The sequence below is a fragment of the Mytilus californianus genome, unplaced genomic scaffold (assembly GCF_021869535.1).
Source record: "Mytilus californianus isolate M0D057914Y unplaced genomic scaffold, xbMytCali1.0.p SCAF_14, whole genome shotgun sequence".
Classification (NCBI taxonomy): Eukaryota; Metazoa; Mollusca; class Bivalvia; order Mytilida; family Mytilidae; genus Mytilus; species Mytilus californianus.
Window position 1 is genome coordinate 9,819,717 of NW_026262626.1, and position 20,693 is coordinate 9,840,409.

A 20,693-nucleotide genomic window follows, 5' to 3' on the forward strand; every position below is an offset into this window, starting at 1 on the left:
CTTTTGTTGCAGAAGGGTCTAGACATTCTGTCAATTTGAAGATTATGCAAAGGACTACTTCAGTAGGAGTTTGACACTACTTTAGGTCATCATTAGGTTATCAAAAAATGGCAATATGCAATTAATGATCTGATGTAAAGTAGAGATTTTTTGTTTGTTGACGAAGGCAGGTGGGTTCCTCTATCAACAAAACTGAACACAATTAAAACGTAAGAATTAAATAGAAAGTGTTTTTGAAATTCCATGAAAAATACAAACAACCCTCAAGACCTATAGATTACTATTGATTTTGTTGGTGAGGTTCGCAGATTCAGGTAGATTTCTGAGTCTGCCCACAGCTTCTAAAATGACCTGATAATTCCAAGGTTAAGGTAGATTTCTGAGTCTGCCCACAGCAACTATAATGACCCGATAATTCCAAGGTTAAGGTAGATTTCTGAGTCTGCCTACAGCTACTAAAATGACCCGATAGTTCCAGGGTTAAGGTAGATTTCTGAGTCTGCCCACAGCAACTAAAATGACCTGATAATTCCAAGGTTATGGTAGATTTCTGAGTCTGCCCACAGCTACTAAAATGACCTGATAATTCCAAGGTTAATGTAGATTTCTGAGTCTGCCCACAGCTACTAAAATGACCTGATAATTCCAAGGTTAAGGTAGATTTCTGAGTCTGCCCACAGCAACTATAATGACCCGATAATTCCAAGGTTAAGGTAGATTTCTGAGTCTGCCTACAGCTACTAAAATGACCCGATAGTTCCAGGGTTAAGGTAGATTTCTGAGTCTGCCCACAGCAACTAAAATGACCTGATAATTCCAAGGTTAAGGTAGATTTCTGAGTCTGCCCACAGCTACTAAAATGACCTGATAATTCCAAGGTTAAGGTAGATTTCTGAGTCTGCCCACAGCTACTAAAATGACCTGATAATTCCAAGGTTAAGGTAGATTTCTGAGTCTGCCCACAGCAACTAAAATGACCTGATAATTCCAAGGTTAAGGTAGATTTCTGAGTCTGCCCACAGCTACTCAAATGACCTGATAATTCCAAGGTTAATGTAGATTTCTGAGTCTGCCCACAGCTACTAAAATGACCTGATAATTCCAAGGTTAAGGTAGATTTCTGAGTCTGCCCACAGCAACTATAATGACCCGATAATTCCAAGGTTAAGGTAGATTTCTGAGTCTGCCTACAGCTACTAAAATGACCCGATAGTTCCAGGGTTAAGGTAGATTTCTGAGTCTGCCCACAGCAACTAAAATGACCTGATAATTCCAAGGTTTAGGTAGATTTCTGAGTCTGCCCACAGCTACTAAAATGACCTGATAATTCCAAGGTTAAGGTAGATTTCTGAGTCTGCCCACAGCTACTAAAATGACCTGATAATTCCAAGGTTAAGGTAGATTTCTGAGTCTGCCCACAGCAACTAAAATGACCTGATAATTCCAAGGTTAAGGTAGATTTCTGAGTCTGCCCACAGCTACTCAAATGTCCTGATAATTCCAAGGTTAAGGTAGATTTCTGAGTCTGCCCACAGCTACTAAAATGACCTGATAATTCCAAGGTTAAGGTAGATTTCTGAGCTACTCAAATGACCTGATAATTCCAAGGTTAAGCAAGCAACAATCAATCAATCCATAGTAAGAAACTTCTGAACAAAATTTTTTTGAAAAAAGAAATTTACATCGATTTGAATAACAAGAAGTAGTTCTTTAAGGATGTTCGCTTCTCTTGTTTTTGACTTTTTGTCCAATATTTGGAATCCTCTAGTTTAAAAAGCCATTTTTGAAAATTTTATCAAATCCTTGTTATTTTTTCATAGTTTTTGAAAGAAAAAAGGTGCTAATGTTAAATATATGAAAAATCTAGAGAGAATCATTTCCCGCCAAGTTTTCAATTGCTTATATCTTAAAAACAAGGACATGACCTATCATTTTTTTCTGCTTTTTAAGTTCAGTTGTTTATATACTATCAATTTATGACAGTCTTTTAAAAAGCTTGTTATTTTGAAACAGAGTAACGAACATCTGTAACAAAATTTGCATGAGTTCAATGTTTAAGTCTTTCATTTTTATGCCCCTGCCAGAGTGGAGGGGACTGAAGTGTTACATATACCCTGTGAAAAAAAAATGAAGATTAGAATTAATCATTAATGTTGAAATCAGGACACTCTGGTATAATATAATTGTTATTATGGCTTCAGAGCAGATATGGGCTCATATTCACTGTTAGTGTTCTATGTCCCCTTTGCCTGACAGCTCAGAAAATATAAAACACTGGCAAGGAATATAGTTTTTTAGTTTAGATTATTTTCTAATTATTATATGTAATATGCTAGCTATATTTGGTCTAAAAAAGGTGTACATGTCAATCTGAAAGGGTCAGCAGTGTTGTTCTTCTCTTCCTTTGTTTCTTGTATGACCAGCTTTCTCATGGTGTCCTACTACCATATCTGTTCCTCAATATTTATAGTTAATCTAATAGAGTCAGTCTTAGATATCAGATATGTACTGTAACTATTTTGGTCTTTTTTTGCAGAGGAAGAGAATCAGAAATTTTATATAGAAAATAAATCTGAATTAGTAGTTGGACAAGATAACTTACTGAAGACTTTGACATCTTACTTGAAAGGGGAGCCAATTTCAGACATACCTGTGTCTGAGGACAGCAAAAGTTTTGTTAGTAAGTAATTTTTATCATACCTTTAAGATTTATAAACACATATAGAATTTTTTAAAAATTGATTTTATCCACAACTAAGAATCAAAACACACAGACAGAGTTGTATTTTGGTTAGTGAGTCATTTACCGTTCTAGAGTTATGCTCCTTTTTAACTTCGTAAATAGCAATGCTTGAGCGGGTGCATTCGTATCCTCATCCACATTCACAGCATTGGTAAATAAAATGCTCCGCTGGGCGCAGCTTGATACTACCGCAGAGGTCAAACCCTGAACAGTTGGGGCAAGTATGGACACAACATTCAAGCTTGATACAGCTCTGAATTTTGATTTTGATTAAATATTTGACACAGCATAGATTTCTGGAGTCGGTTTCACAAAAAAACTTACGACTAAGATTGATCGTAAGTATACTGAATTGTTCATGACTTACTATCAATCTTAGTCGTAAGTTTTTTTGTGAAACCGACTCCTGACACAGAATGAATGTGGTCTAAGAACTTAAAATTTTTTAATTTACCTATTTAAACCATATCATTATTATTTGCTTTTATATATAAATCAGAAATAACCACATTAAAATGGAAAATTTTAAAGAAAAAAAAAGGAAAAAAGGAAAAAAAAAAAAACAGGGAAAAAAGGAAAAAAAAATCCCCCCCTTATGATTCATCACCCCCAAACTTCCCTTTGTGGTATGGTACCTTGCAGTACAATTTCAGAGAGATCCATACACTTGAACACAAGTTATTGTCTGGAAACTAGAAAAATGCTTGTTTTTTGGCCCCTTTTTGGCCCCAAATTTCTAATCGTTTAGGGCAATTACCCCCAAATGCCAATGTCATACCAATATATGACCGCAAAAATTTTTTGCGGTCTTATAAAAAGCAACATGCAGGCTACTTTTTAATTTTCATTTGTCATTTCCCGCTCATCTCTGCACATATCCCCTTTTACAACCTTCTTGAAAAGAATCACATATTATTTTTATCACCCTTTACAACCTTTTTGAAAAAGAATCACATATTATTTTTCCCCCCTTTATGACCTTCTTGAAAAATAACACATTATTTATATCCCCCTTTTATGACCTTCTTAGAAAAGAATCACATATTATATTTATTCCCCCTTTACATCCTTTTTGAAAAAGAATCACATATTATGTGATTAAGATTTTCCTTCTTTGTCTAACTCATTATTTTCAGAGATGAATCTGTACTTTTATATTGGATAGTAGACCAAATTAATAAAAAGTTTGAAAGTTGCTGTTTTTCTTCAAATGTCAATTCCATTTTGAATGGTTTGGCAACTTGCTTTAAAAGCCAACTTTAATTCCAATGTTTTAATTGACTACTCCTTAAAACCTATGTGCATGGAAACGGTAAGATTTTTTTTTAATTATCTAGAACATAAGTCTTGTATTCTTGTTAGACTTTAATACATATGTAATTTATTCTTCATAGGAGATCCAAAATTTTGGGGAGAAACTGTGTCAGAGGATAATATGATAATGTGTATAAAAGGTCATCCAGGATATGGAAAATCCACTCTCCTAGCCAAGGTTGTAAATGATTTTCTCAAGGTCAGTATAGATATATATTGTATCATTTGATATCAACATTATGAGTATAGAGTAGAGTAGAGTTGAGTTGAGTTTATGGTGTTTTAACACCAGTTTTAAGCACCGCTTTTGGGCTATTTTGTGGCAGCCAGTTTTTATTGGTGGAGGAAGCCGGAGTACCCGGAGAAAACTACTGACCTTCGATAGGAAAACTGACAATCCTAGTCAATTAAGATTGGAGTCGAACTCACAACCTCAGTGTTGACTGGCTAGTGATTACAGTAGTAACTACGTAGACCACTCGGCCACTGAGGCCCATGAGTAGAGTAGAGTGAACAAGGCAAATTCCTTGCAAACGTGAATTCATGCCGCAATTTGTTTGAAAAAGTTCAAGAAAAACATATGCATATGTTCATCGCAAACAAGGTAATCATGAGAATATACTGTTGCCATTTTGATGATAAATTATAATGGAAGTATTCAGTATCCTCAACTATACTTTATAAACCAGGGGAGACAACTCTGGATTTTTCAAAACTTCAGTTGGCTTTGTGGACATGGATAAAACTGCTTTTATACATTGGAAAGATTATGGTGAAGTGTAACATTAAGGAGAAGATTTTTTATATTTAGTTTTAAAATTTTGTGAACACGATATTGCTTTTAATTATTTCTTTTCCTGTTTTTTTTAATTTCAGGATGGTTATGAAATATTTTACCATTTTGTTGGATGTTCAGCTTCAAGCAAAAGTACCGAGACTTTGTGTAAGAGATTAGTCAGAGTACTGGAGAAGAAAGTTCTCAGTAAGATATGTTAAATGAAAGCTTTTCAGTAAATTAGTAGGGTCAGTGTGAGTTACTGTTTTCACCTGGTATTCATGATCATCTTTTAACTTTTTTTTCAAATTTTTCTTTAAAGCTTAAGTTATATGACAAAAGTAAACTGGAAAAAAATTTGAATCCTTACTGTTGGTAAAATTTCACATCTTTCAGTATTTGATTTCAGAGTAACAAGACTTTAACCGTCAAAATTTTCAGATAATTTTTCACATATCAAGCACTATCTCAAATATGATTGATCAATTCATTTGGAATTTGTTATAAAAAGCTTATAGTTTAACAGAAGTCAGATCACCAAAGTCATCAGAAATAAATTGTGTGGTTCATACCATTTTCCTTGAAATGGAATTGGCTCCATAATTTTAAAAGTAAATGCTAACATGATCTCAGAGAAGTGAGTGTCATTTGTTGCTGTATATCATATTTGTTTTTCGTTCATTATTTTGTAGATAAATCAGGCCATTAGTTTTCTTGTTTGAATTATTTTACATTTGTCATTTCGGGGCCTTTTATAGCTGACTATGCAGTATGGGTTTTACTCATTGTTGAAGGCCCTACAGTGACCCATAGTTGTTAATTTCTGTGTCATTTGGTCTCTTGTGGAGAGTTGTCTCATTGGCAATCATACCACATCTTCTTATTTTTATATTTATCAGTTTTCAAAATTTTGAATTTGTCATTCCTTAGTTATGAGACTTTAACAGTCAAATGAGAGACAATTTATATATGCCTAATGATATCCTACTGATAAGTTTTTCTGCAGGGCTATTTTCCTGAATTATGAATGAATGCCTTCTTCAGTATTCTATTTTGATCTAAGTAATAGTAATGTTTGAGATTATATTGACCTACTCACTCTTTAAATTAAAAATCTTAAGTTTTTAACAGAAAAAGATGAAAACACAAACCAGGCCAAAGACAGCGAAGAAGATTCTGTAAACAGTTTGATGGAAAGGCTGAAAGGTCTTCTGCCAATTTTGAGAGAACAACAAGCAAAGCTTTGTATTGTAATAGATGCTGTTAATGAGGTAAGAATTTACCTAAACAGATGGTTCCTCAATCAGAAGATTTTTTTCTCAGAGCTAAAAATATGGCTAATGTGACTATAGATAGAATTCTGCTTTAATGAACTAACTTTGAACATGAACAATTCTACAATAGTTCTGCATCAAATATTTGATGACTTTCACTCATATTTTAGTGCTGAATACTATCACTATAGAGGATATGATTTTGAATAAGGCCTTAAGGAGAAAGGCATTAAAACCTCTCTGAGATCATTTTGGCATTTGCTTTTAAATTGATATGGAGCCAATTTCCTTTCAAGGGAAAATGGTATAAACCACACAATTTATTTCTGATGACTTTGGTGATCTGACTTCTGTAACTATGAACAGATCATACAAAATTAGTTATCTGTATATATAAGTCTTATTTACCTACACTTGCAGAACAGCAAATTTCTTTTAGTGGTCTCATTTCAGAATGATATTGAATGACTTTTCCTGCCAACAAAGATGGCGGACATTATGATAAAGAGAAACTGATAATGTATATAAGGGAAATTGTTCTTAAGATTGTTCCTTTTTAAAGTTCCAGTGACATCCAAGATGACTGCCACCATGACAGACAAAACGTTTTTCAAAGGAATTTGGGGGGAAATTTTTTTTTTTGAAAAACAATTCAGCCAGTATTGTGACCTTGACCTAAATTTAATCTTTGAAATCAAATTTCTAAATAATCTTTGATGGCCATTCAAACTAAAACTTTGTCCCTGTAGGAACTTCAAATAGAACATTTCTCTGCATTTGATCAGCTTGTTAGGACTTTGCCACTGTTATTTCAAATAAAACATAAGTTAAACATCAATGTATTTTTCTCTGCATTTGCACAGACAGTTAGAACTTAATAAGCCACTGTTATTTCACATAGAAAATTGGTAAACATTGCATTTCTTCTTATTATTTATTTACACAGTCTATTAGGACAACAAATTTTTGTGGATTAGTCCTGTGTTGCATAGTCCCCTTTCTCAATAAGGATTATTTTACTTCGTCAGTATTGCACATCTTTGTTTGGTAAGAGTTAAAGCTGCTTATATGGATTGCCTGACCATTCATTAAAATACTTTAAAATGTGGTCTGTCAAAGCAATTAAATTTTGCTAAATTTTAGTTTAATACAAATAAGTTGAACGTAAGCAATGAACAAAATAGATATGAGATGCTTATATTTTCAAACGACAAGAGAAACTTATCATTGTTATAACCTTCTTGCAATGATAGGAAAAATACAAATGATAAAAATATCATTATTTAGAATGTGTTGATTTATATGAATTTCCCATTGTGATAAATAATGATAATCTCACATGTGAAATAACTCATTTATTTTCTCATTTGAGACTTTCCTCGCCTTTTGCCATACACTCAGTTGAGACTGCCAACTGAAGGTTTGCGCCTTGACACTTCAAACTAGTTGATTAAATGTATCTCATGTTAACAATTTATAGTCTGGGTGAATTTAAAATAACTTTTGCTTCACAATAATTGCAACATCTGCATCAATCTTCTCAAAGTGACAATCTGCCAATTTGACAATTGTGTGCAATACACATACAAATGTATATTCATACAATCAAAACAGTACAATACATAAAGTGTGTCAGTAACACAGCTAAGGTTTTATTCTGTTTCTATATAATAAAAAATAAAAATTATTGCCATATTTAAATAAAAATATAAAAAATAGGATCACTTGTGACCAAACACTGCTAGGGATTAAACTTATGCGGCACACTCGTTTTATGCATGCGTGGTTCGTGCATGTGTTGTCTTATTTTTTATGCCCCACCTAGGGGCATTATGTTTTTAGGTCTGTGCGTCCGTTCGTTCTTCCGTCCATTCCTTCGTTCATTCGTCCATTCGTCCGTTCTTTCGTTCGTTCGTTCGTTCGTTCGTCTGTCCGTCTGTAAGTCCTTCTGTCCCGCTTCAGGTTAAAGTTTTTGGTCAAGGTAGTTTTTGATGAAGTTGAAGTCCAATCAACTTGAAACTTAGTACACATGTTCCCTATGATATGATCTTTCTAATCTTAATGCCAAATTAGAGTTTTGACCCCAATTTCACGGTCCACTGAATAAAGAAAATAATAGTGCGAGTGGGGCATCTGTGTACTATGGACACATTCTTGTTATTTTCAAATATGGCGATTAGTTATACTATAAAAGTTTATGATTTATTTAAGCTTCCAGATTGTAATTATTATAACCACCTGTCATGGCTGCCACCAAGATTCCCAGGTAATATTAAATGCATCATTAGCTCAGCAGACAGCCATCCACCTACTATTGCAAGGTTGACTGAACACAGTTGTTATGTTTGTGAAGTTGGACCAATCAACAAAGAGGCTGCAGAAGTTATAGTTGCAAAAACTTTGAAGAAGTTTAACAAGGTATGCAAAATGTAGTAATGCAAGTAAAACAGAAAGAGGTGTGCTATAAAAGAACCTAAGTTAAGTTTCATTGAAATTTGTATATGTACTTTTAAAGACTTGTTGCTTAGGAATTAAAACCTTTCCCCAGAATCAGTACCTATTTATTTGGGTATTTAAATTTTTTTCAACATGAATTGTCCCATTGAATAAATACAATAGCTACTGTTGTCTGTGAAGTTCATTTAACGGGAACCTTAAATATCACCATGAAAAAACAATTATTCATTTATTTGTTTGGTTGTATAAAAATTGAACTCCCAGCGATGACAATACATTTTGACATCGGCAGCTCTTCAACTACAGTAATGTTATTCCTTCATTATAGCACACTAATACAATTCTCAGCTTTTTTATGACTTGACTTGTTCTAAACTTGAAGCAACTGGATAAAGACCAGCTATCTTTGATTGTATCAAGACCATGTGCTACAAACCCTTTATGGCTCACCATGCTGTTAGAGGAACTTAGAATGTTTGGAGATTTCAGGACGTTGGACAGCAAGATAGAAAAAGTATCTGATTCTGTAGACAGTCTGCTAACAGATATTGTCAATAGAATCATTGCAGAGGATGAAACAGGCCTAGTGAAAAAGGTATTTATAGTAAATATTTATTCTTTTCTAGTTTTGCATTTATTTAATCAAGTTCTGACCAGTTTAATAAAATTGGATGAAGCATGCTTTGATTTAATTTGTCTCATTCAATTTCCTGTCATAGTTTTGACTGAAAAATAGATGGCATGCTCAGTATCTAAACAGCACTGAAATCATTGCAATGACCACATCTAAAATAAGACTTAAAATCTGACCAGTACTAAATAAAGGTTTGTTGAAGGTTGTACAGTGACCTGTAGTTTTTCACTAACAGTGTCATTTGGTCTATAGATAGTTGTCTCATTGACAATAATACCACATCTCCCCATTTTTGATTGTTCAGTCTATTCAGATTGGTTCAGACCAGAATGGTAATTTCAGTACAATCCTAGTTTGAATATCTTTGTGTTTGTAAACATTTGTTAAACTGTATTGATCATAATTTATTAAAATCAAATTTCAGACCCTATGTTTACTGGTATGTGCTATTGAAAGCATACAAGTGCATGATTTGTCTAATATGTTAGGGGATATCAGTAACAAAGAACCAGTAGCACCATTGTACTGGTCCCAGACTAGAAGAATTTTGAGTCCATACATAAAAGAAATTGGAGTCCACTCCAATATATCATTTTATCATATGGAAATAAGAAGGGTAAGTTTTAAACAAGGTCAACGAAAAAGTTATTCATGACTAATAATTTGGATATTTTATGTAAAACTATTTGTGCATGTGCATTTGTGCTCGACATGGTTTAATAAATTATTATAATGAACTTCATATTTCATACAATCTTACAGTGCAATAAGTTTATGATCATGAAGCAAGAAAATTTACTGAGAATGTTTTTTTTTTTTACTGTTGCAGTATTATCCAGTTTAAATAAAATTAGATTTTTAGAATCAAATTAAACCTTTTTTTTGCAGATGCTTTTTCCCATATAGCCTAGTCTACTTTGAGGCAATTTATTTTTGTGATTTTCATACTTTTTTTTATTACAAGAGAAGAATCAAGTTTGGCATATTTTTACTTGTGAAAGTGACATTAATAAATTGCTTGTGAAAATTAGTTGGGTCTTTTTCATATGAAACTATCTGCAGCTGATTCATGCACAGTATTTCACCTGTGTAACAAATGGGTCAGTATGTGTAATTGATTTCCCATAGGCGGTAATGGTAACATTCTCTTCTGTAGCTCAGTCCATATCGTAAACTTGGATATGTATGATGTCTTGTTTCAAAGTTGAGACATTTTCACATACGTTGTTAAACTTTCGGGGTTCAAAGTGTGATTTATTTTTTCGTAAATTAGCACACCCCAAAAATCCTTTCGTGATGTAGCTCCTCGTGGTAAAAAAACCATTTGTTCACACAATTAGTTCTTTGAAAATTTAATACTTTTGTATACATTTAATAAATCCATAGTTTTTACACATTTATTCTATGGTCCTCTACTTTCCAAATCAACACAAATGGTTAAGCTCAGTCACTTGTTAAAAATAGAAACATGTCCAATATCACTACACAGAGATTTTTTGTTTACGCACAACTTATGTGTTCCTCAATTTGAGGAGCATTACGGATATTGACCCAAATGGAGAAAGCAGTTATAGTAACCGCTAGACTCCTGTTTTTTCTGTCCCAAAGACCTTGGGTAGAAAACTTTCATCAAAGTTTTTTTTGGCCTCTTATGAAAGGGAATGATTTTATATTTGGTCTGCAGCTTGATATTAAATTTTGAGTTGATGTATGTAACAATTTTAAGACCTGTTCTGTAGATACTTCGCAGATACTTCACAGATAGTTTGAAATTTCAATCAATCACTTTTTTGGTTCTTTAATATATTATCTATCTTGTTATATCAGTTTAAATGATGTAATTGTTTTTTAAGATTGTCAGCCAGTTGTTAATCATTAATAATGGAAAAGAATGGTATAGATTATTGGCCTTGTATTATACAAAGTGGTGTCCTGATGAAAGGTCAAGGTCATTGTTTGCACCAACATACTGTTTGAATGCTAACCTAAAAATAGAGTAAGTATATAGTACTTTGGTTCTATAAAAAGATCAGGTTGAAGTTTTTGGTTAAGGTAGTTTACTGTGAAGATGTGGTCACATAAACTTGAAACAACTTAATTGGTACAGATGTTCATTGTGATGTGAATTTTTTAAATTACAGTTTTTACCCTAATTACACAGTTCACTGAACTAAGTATTGTAAAAGTGGGAAGTAAGTTCATTCTTAAGTTATTTTTTTTTGTTAAAGTAGTTTACCATTTAAAATCTGGTCACATCAGATTGAAACTTAGTACAGATCTCCATTTTAAGGTGAACTTTTAAAATCACTTGACAAATTACAGTTCTTATCCCAATTTCATGTTTCACTGAACACATTGGAACGTGCAAGCAGGTTATTGTGTTCAGAATACATATTCTCGTCCATAGTATCATACATGATGTGACAGAATATCAAAAAATATATGTGGTCAAAAATGGAAAAGAGGTCATTAGGGAAACAACAGACTTAATTATCCATATTGACCAGTTGGAAATGTACTAAAAAAACATCTTTGGAACCTACACTGGGTGTATGTAGTTGTAAACATGAGGATTGAACTTCACTGTGTCTGATAATATTTTTTTTTATATATTTAAACATGCAGATTGCTAGAATTTTATGATAAAGATCCAGCAGCTGAGCTTATTCAAGACTGGAGTAGAAGTCGAAATTTCCAGGTGAAAATTGTTTTAATATTTAATGCATTAGTCCAATTGTCAGGTTTCATCTGACCTTGACCTCATTTTTATTGATCATTGACAGTGATTAGCTTATGTTATAACTTTAGTGAAACCTTCATCAAAAATATTTATGTAAACATGTTCAGCAAAGCAAGCAAGACATTTCAGCATGTATCCTCTGGTTCAATGAAATCGCTTGCTTTTTTGTCTTGTGTTGACGAAGTCAAAAAAGCAAGACTAAGGCGTGCTGTTTCTTGCGGCAGTGACCGTGGTGGCGTAAAAAATGTATTAGTTTGTGATTAGGTCAAGTTTATGGGGAACCACTAGTGGTAGGTCAATGTTATTTAGTATGCTGTGCTGTTGTATTAGCATTGGGACATCTCATTTCCATGGAGATTTTTTGTCACCACCCCTCAGTCATGGTCTATTGACTTTGAAACTTAAGCTTAGTTTATATGTATTATTTTGTAATTAGGTCAGTTTAAGGGGAACCATCAGTGGTAGTTCAATAATATTTGGTATGCAGTTGAATAAGCATAGATACATCTCATTTCCATAGAGATGATTTTGCATCATCCCTCAGTCATAGTATATTGACTTTGAAACCTTTGCTTAGTTTACATGTTTTAGTTTGTGATTAGGTTAGTCTAAGGGGAACCATCAGTGGTAGTTCAATAATATTTGGTATGCAGTTGAATAAGCATAGATACATCTCATTTCCATAGAGATGATTTTGCATCATCCCTCAGTCATAGTATATTGACTTTGAAACCTTTGCTTAGTTTACATGTTTTAGTTTGTGATTAGGTCAGTCTAAGGGGAACTATTAGTGGTAGGTCAATGATAATTATTATGCAGATGTATAAGCATTGGCACATCTCATTTCCATGGAGATTGTTTGGCTCCCCCCACAGTCATGGTGCATTGACTTTGAATGTTTTGCATTATTTACGTGTTAAAGTTTGTGATTAAATCAGTTTAAGACGAACAACTTATGTTAAGTCAATGATATTCGGTATGCAGTTATATTGGCATTTGCAATTCCCATTTCCATGGAGATTATATGGCCCCACCACCTCATTATCGAAACTTATACATGGTTTACAAGTTAAAGTTTGTGTTTAGGTTAATTTAAAGGGAACCACTTGTGATAAGTCAATGGTATTTGGTATGCAGTTTTATAAGCATTGGCATTTCACATTTCCATGGAGGTTATTTGGCCTTGCACCTTCAGTCATGGTCATTGACTTGAATGATTTACATAGTTTACATGTTTAAATATTTCAACATTTGCATATTACCATCAACATCACAAAACATGAGACATATCTCTGTGTCAACAGTTTATCTTTAAAGTCATAGAAAACAAATATTTATTTATAAAAAAAATGGAATCATATTCCTACTGAAGAGTTACATAAGATTGAGAATGAGAACATATTAACTTGATTCTGGATGAAATTAGCTTAACCATTAGGGGAAATTCGCCTAATTGCGGCCACTTTTTCAAATCCGGAAGTTGTGATACTCTCGAGGCCAATTGCGGACATACTGGTGGTTGCATTTGATAGGAGATGATAGAGGGGTATCAAATGGACTATTTCCCGCGTTTTCAGGTCTCCTCTCTTGATTGGCAGATTGGAAAAGCTTAAAACCCGCGGAAATGCTGAGTCGTGTAAATGCGGACAGGGGGAGTTAAAATACGGACACCTTGTCGTCAAATTGCGGACACTTATTTTCAAACAGTTCTTGCTATTCAAAACGCAGGTATTAAGTATATATAACATTACCTTTCATGAATACCCTTTCAGTGCATCTTAAAGCATATAAAATAATTATTTGAGAATGGATTTCTCACATGAACTGGTAATACATGTGGAAAGGTGAGAAAAAAATATCTTAGACCACGCCAATTATTAAATGATATAAGATCCCGGCAGGGGGGTGTACTTCGATATTTTTTTGGTAGGGGTGTGCCATTTTTGCCTAAAAAGTGTACCCATCTAATATAACATTAACTGAAATTCAGTATCTACAGTTATATGAATATTTAACAAAGAATGACCCATACTTATGTACAAATCAGGAGAAAAATTTCCGGGGTTCATTTTGGAACTTATTTGAAAGGTGAACTTTCAAAGTAATTAATTTTATTTAATATGATAATTGACCATGAATAATGTAAGATTCTCAATTGCATATTTATATATGATATGTAGGTCATACATGCCCAAAATCGATATACAGTTATCAAACGTAAATGCATTCTAATATAGGATGTTTTATAAAAAGGAGGGTAATTTTTATATAAAATCTCGCAAAATTATGACCCATGTTTTTGGCACATCCCCGTACACCCAATAATAGGAAGTGAACCCCCCGGGAATAAGATGAATAAACTTTCAATTTCAAATCGTATGGCATTCATTGAAATGTGTTTTAATGTCATAATCACTTACAAATCAGTAGTCCTAGAGCATAAGATGCTTTAAGACGAGATTTTTATGTTTCTACTTTCCGATACTTATAAGATAATCTTATGTATCCTCGGGTTTCTATGTGCTCTTTGACAAGCATGATTTTTTGTGGCCCATCCAACGCCATGAATATCTGGACACAGTTAATGGAATGAGTAAAAAGGCTAAATTGTTAAGAATTGGGAAATCAAAAAAGGGAAAACTCAAGGTGTGATGGAACATGCCAAACTTTGTAAATTGGAATGTCAGAAAAAAAATATATGAGAATATGGAAAAATGGAGACCTAAAAGTCAGTATTATGAATACTGACCCGTGTCACTCCTCAATGCAGGGCCCTGCAGGCCTAAGTCCAATATTTTGAAAATGAAAAGTTAAAAAAGATTAAAAGGTAGCCTCCCCCTATAATGGTACGTAAGTACTATAAATGTTGGGTTAAAATTTCTTTTAAAATCTGTCGGAGCAAACTTGAGTTATCCTACGACATATAAAGTGTAGATGGACGGATGAATAGACGGACATAGTGATTGCTATAATAAATTAAGGCACATGCCGATAGTAAGCAGTACATGATAAAGACGTAGTGCTGGAGACTGTGGTCACTCATGATGATACGCTATTAATGTGTTCGTTCGATTTTGTCACATATATACTTTTTCTATATAAAACCCGTTCTCAAACCAATAATGGCATCGGATTTTATCCGACTGGCGACAGGATACCAACGTGTGCAGAACATGAATACCTTGTTCGGTGCCTTAGATGAAATGTATAAAACACATGACAACATAGGTGCAAAGGATTATTAATTACCTACATTCATTTATCCATGCAGGTAAAAAAATGTGAGGCATATGTCGTTCACACGAGAAAGTTACCGAACCAAATATGGAAGTTGCAATTGATACTGTTTCACCCGAGGAGATGGATGTGGACGAGGAAGAGCTTACTAAATAAAATCATAGAAGAAGTGAACGAGCAAATATGCCAGAGAAAACCCAGATTTTGAAGCTTGTTTTGTAAATAAATATTTTACATTGTAATTGTTATATGATGATTACCAAGCTTTTAGTTTATGATTATTTGATTACTAAAGAAAATTAGGTTTTGATATATAGCCAAAGCAAATATTTAATGATTTTTTTATTATATTGGCAAAAAATTGGTGATAATGCGAGTACTGGTACCTTCCCATGAGGGGTCTCGTTTGTTTTTCGATTTGTCACAGACGGACGGACAGACAGACAGACGACTGGATGCACAAATTCATTACTGTTGGAAGCTCACAGAAAATCTAAAGAGGTCTTTAAAACTGATGTATTGGTTACTTTATTTCTATCATGTTTGCCAACTGAAGTGGAAATCGGACTTGTAAACTCGTCATGTTCGTCATATGCAAAATGAAAGCAAAACAAGTAAACCCATATATATATGGTGATCAATTTATTTGGCAATCGCCAATGGCAGTCAGCAGGGTTTAAGAACATCAGTTGTTCGACCTGTTAGTCAAATGCGTATTGTTAAAATAGACTTTTTCACTTTTTTTAGTCTTTTGGAAATTGTTGTTTGTGCTGTATTTAGACCCCTCTACCAAGAAATTTGTTTTACATGCACAGGTTTGAACGTTGTTTTCAATTTAGACTTTTTAATTTATATATATATATATCAACACTTTATTGATATAGAAATATCTATAGGATTCCGATTTCGCACTATTAATACTAGATTCTAAGAGAGTTTAGCTTATTTCCTACATCATGATATTGGCATATGCACCACTGCACGTGTTAGTTGTTCAAAATATCTTGTGTCCGCATTTCGGCTATCATATTATTTTCGGTGGTGAAAATGCGGACACTTGCTTTTTCCTATTTTGTAATAAAATTTTAGACAAATCAGTAAAAATAATTAAAAGAAATGTTTCCTTGAATAAAATACACAGCGCCCTTGCTTTTCAACACATAAATCACAAATCTTATATGGATAACTGTGAATTTAATATGACATGCTGACTTTGGACCTTTTTCAAAATTTCCCAGTTTTCAAACTTGTTGACATAAGCTATTTATAGCATGCACTTTCAATCACATGACATAAAAGTAAATCGTAAGTAATAAACATGATATCCTTATTGCAACAAAATAGAGTTTCAATAGAAAACAAAACACCTTATTTCTTATATCTATTTTATTTCAAATTTTCATCATTTTATTGAAAAGTATGATATTCGTTTTCCGTCCGCATATCGGCGCTGTCCGCAATTAGGCGATTTTCCCCTAATGAGTTAACGTTTTTTTAACACAACCTTGAATATTGTTATAAATTAATTATTTAAATCAATTTTGACTGAACACATTATTACCTTTTAATAAAAGCAGTACTGTAAATTTAGAAATTATTGCCTGCATTTATTATTGCGATTTTTGAAGAATGGACTAAAAAGCGAGATTAATTATTGCAATTTTAGGAAAATATGCATGCAGATTTATGTATCAGATATCAGAATGTCATTTCCAAATATTGCGATACTCATCCAGTCATATTATTCGCAATAATAAAAATCTTGCATTAATTTCTGAATTTACAGTATGTGAAGGGTAGATATGATTCAACATGTACAGATTATAATTAATAATACTGTTAATTCAGAAATTTTGCAAGCATTTATTATTGCGATTGTTGAACAATGGAAAAAAATACCAAATTGATTATTGTGTAAGAAAAGGCTGTATACAAAAAATACTATCAAAATTAAAAATGTTAGTTTTTACTTTCCATAACCTAATCTGTTACAATTTTTGCAATAATACAAACCACAAAAATTTCTGAATTTACAAATTATTTTTTTTGTACCTTTTCAGAAATTGAGATGTCAATCACTAGCTTCCGGATTGCCACAAATATTTCCTGTTGTTGTGTGTCAGTCTTGTTCAACGAAAACATGTCGACAGAAGTTCAGGATCCAGTATAAAAACTGTTGTGTCGTATGTAAAAGTCGTTTGACATTTATGCAAGCAGCTGCAAACTTGTGCAATTTTCATGCTTTTGGTCACAGTGACAAAATTGGGAAGTGTTTATATTGTAACTATATAGTACCTAAAGAAAATAGAAATGTGAAAAATATGATGGGAATCTTGGGCAAATTATGTATGAATTGTAGCTTTGGACTTGATAACAAAAAGTGTGCTATGTTGTCTGTCAAGTGATTTTAGTTAATGGTTGGATGCTTTATAGGCATCAATAACTTTGTTAGAACTTCATGGAATTTTAAAAAATTGCATTAGAAGGAAAGCATTTTTTTTTTACAAATTCCCATATTTTAGTGATTAACAGACTTATACATTTAAGAATTATAAGATTAAATTTTATTTAGACATAAATAACTTTTTTTTTTTTTAATTTTGCAAAACTTTCACAGAATATTACTCTAATGATGTTCTTTTGCACCTCCTGTTTCATTCTAACCAAGTGATTTTTACAATTTACCTTGTATGACACACACTTTGTCATATCTGCACACTACTGGGTACATTACACATTTGTTTCCTCTTCTCCTTAACCCAAAATTAATAAAAACATTCTCTGAAAATTCACCATATAATACTGTTTTACACATCTTATTTGTTGTTTTTTGGTATGTTAATATTCAAACAGTATTTTAATCAAATGAATTGAATTGGATTTGGCAACAGGCAAAGACTATGTTAGCCCTCTCCATTGCTTTTTTGGTATGAATTATATTTGGGATTTTACTAGTCAAAAAATGGACTTTGCAAAGGGGTTATATTTTGTGAGCTTTACTTGTTGTACCTCTAGTTTTTGCAATTATGCATGAGAGGTCTGCATGGTTCAATATGAATCTGTAATGAATAAACTATTAATCGTTTTTTAAATGAGGTAAATGTAGTCAAACAGTAAATAAACCAAAAATGATCAATAGTTAACAAAAATGCTGTTAAGGATGTTCGCTTCTCTGTTTAAAAATAACATGCTTTTTAAAAGACTGTTATAAATTGATAGTATATGAATAACAGAACTTAAAAAGTATTGAAACAGACCATGCGAGGGCTGTATAGCCAGTCAAGGTCGTTAAAAACTTCTATCATCAGTATAGAAAAATAACAGGTCTGTGTCTCTGTTTTTTGAAATGTAATCAATTGAAGTTTTGGAGGGAAATGATTCTCTCTTGATTTTTAATACATTTAACATTGGCACCTTTTAAAAAAACCAAGGATTTTATAAGATTTTCTAAAATGGCTTTTTTTAAATTCATGTAATAAAATTGTGAAAAGAAAAGTAGATCTTAGCTGGCAAAATTTTTATTGGTACCACATGGATAGAACCAGAGGATTCTGAATATTTGACAAAAATTAAAAAAAACATGATGGGCGAACATCCTTAAAGATAATTTTTGTTGAAAATGAGTATCAATATTAATTGAAGAGCAATCATTAAAGAAATGATGCAAATATTTCACATTCCATTAGAAAGCATTTCATTTATTCTTTGGTGCTATATTTAGGTCCTATTCTTTATGGGATTATAAACTATGTAAAAGTCACTGTGATAAATGAAATATTATTGTTTTTATAGGCAATATTTTATATTGTCTTTGTTACTTCTTTTGTTTATAACAAGTACTTTAGTACATGTTACTTTAGTAGTTTACTCTTATATATGTAGGATATTTATAATTGTACTTTTTACATCTTTACAACTTTATTATCTTAATAAAAATTATAGCAAAAATGTTCTTGTTTATGTATTCAAGTCCAAAGGGTGGACTGGAATATAGAGATGGTTACCAGGACCAATCTGGCATTATAAACCATGCAAAAGAGGGCCATTTGATTGGCTGTATGTGAAATATAAATATTTAGCCACATCTAGTTTTAAATCAAATGTATCTATAGTTTGTGAAACATCATCAACGTGTTAAAAAACATTGCATAAACTCTATGAGGAATCTAGAGATGGCCTGTTATTATGCAATGATGCCTTACATGCATGTTATTGACCTCTTCAGGGGTTTTTGTCAAGCCTGCAACGAAAGTCGCAAAATGCGAGACAGGGATTAATTACTATCTCGCAATGGCAGCTTAAACTATTTGTAAAAAGCATAATATTTCAATAGGTAGAAGGCTTTGATGCTCCATACCTTGTATGCAGATGCCTTATGTCACGAAGTTTCCATCTAGTATATGTCCAATGTCTTTGGTCTCATTTTTATGGATCAGTAACTACTTAAAAAGAATATTTGTTTTTTTTGTCATGTGAAATACTCACTAATTATGAGTATATTTGGTATATGGATGCCTTGCAAGTTCAACATGTCTGTCAGACAGGGTTCACCAGTGACCTCTACCTCATTTTATGAATCAGTGATCAAGTTTTTGTGGTCAAGTCTGATCCTCAGAGATTGTAAGCAATACTTACTTACTTACTTAGGCCCTTGGCTCCTCCGGGGAGCATAGGCCATTGACGAACTCCCTCCATCTAACTCGATTTAGCGCCAGCTTTTCTAAAGTGTTCCAGTTGTATCCTTGCTGCTTTATTTCAATTTCTGTGTCCCTGCGCCAGGTGTTTCTTGGTCGTCCTCTGTTTCTTTTTCCCTGAGGGTTCCACTTAAGTGCCTGCCTTGTAATGCTGCTTGTTGGTTTTCGCAGTGTGTGGCCTATCCATACCCATTTTCTTTTCTTGATTTGGATGTCAATAGGTTTTTGGTCAGCTCTTTTCCATAGGTCTTCATTTCTTACTTTGTCGAACCATCTGATGTTCATGATTCTCCTTAGGCAGTAGTTGATGAATCTTTGGAGTCTAGACGACATTGTTTTAGTTGTTCTCCATGTTTCTGATCCATACAAGAGCACCGATTTTACGTTGGAGTTGACAATTTTCATTTTTGTGCTTCTTGAGATGTTCTTGGCACTCCATACTTTCCCTTGAATGTTAAAGATGACTCTGGCTTTGTTGATTCTTGCTTTTACATCAGCATCTGTACCCCCTTCTATGTTGACAATGCTTCCTAGATAAGTAAACTCCTCTAGTTCTTCTATGTTGGTGTTGTTCATCTTTAAAAGTTGTTTACTTTCGGTATTGATCTTCATTACTTTTGTCTTTTCTTCGTTTGGTTGGAGTCCGAGCTTTATAGATGTTGAAGAGAGAAGGGATGTTTTTTCTTGCATTGTTGTTGTGTACTGGATATAAGGGCTAAATATCATCCGCAAAATCCAAGTCTTCTAGTTGTTGCCACATTGTCGATTGGATTCCATTTCTTTTCCCTTCTGTTGCTTCTTTCATGATGTAGTCTATTGCCAAGA

General features: G+C 33.0%; 1 protein-coding gene across 1 annotated transcript in view; it reads left to right on the forward strand.

Moving 5' to 3' along the window:
- The window catches only part of LOC127724156 (TPR repeat-containing protein DDB_G0287407-like), a 33,756-nt gene extending 14,641 nt beyond the window's left edge, over positions 1-19,115 (forward strand). The window contains exons 9-18 of the mRNA XM_052231027.1: positions 2,537-2,680; positions 4,138-4,256; positions 4,934-5,039; positions 5,964-6,103; positions 8,318-8,524; positions 8,946-9,158; positions 9,622-9,813; positions 11,051-11,193; positions 11,823-11,895; positions 17,235-19,115. Coding sequence (XP_052086987.1) covers positions 2,537-2,680; positions 4,138-4,256; positions 4,934-5,039; positions 5,964-6,103; positions 8,318-8,524; positions 8,946-9,158; positions 9,622-9,813; positions 11,051-11,193; positions 11,823-11,895; positions 17,235-17,579 — 1,682 coding nt within the window. The 3' untranslated portion in view covers positions 17,580-19,115. The remainder of the gene's footprint in view (positions 1-2,536; positions 2,681-4,137; positions 4,257-4,933; positions 5,040-5,963; positions 6,104-8,317; positions 8,525-8,945; positions 9,159-9,621; positions 9,814-11,050; positions 11,194-11,822; positions 11,896-17,234) is intronic.
- Positions 19,116-20,693: the final 1,578 nt, after the last annotated feature.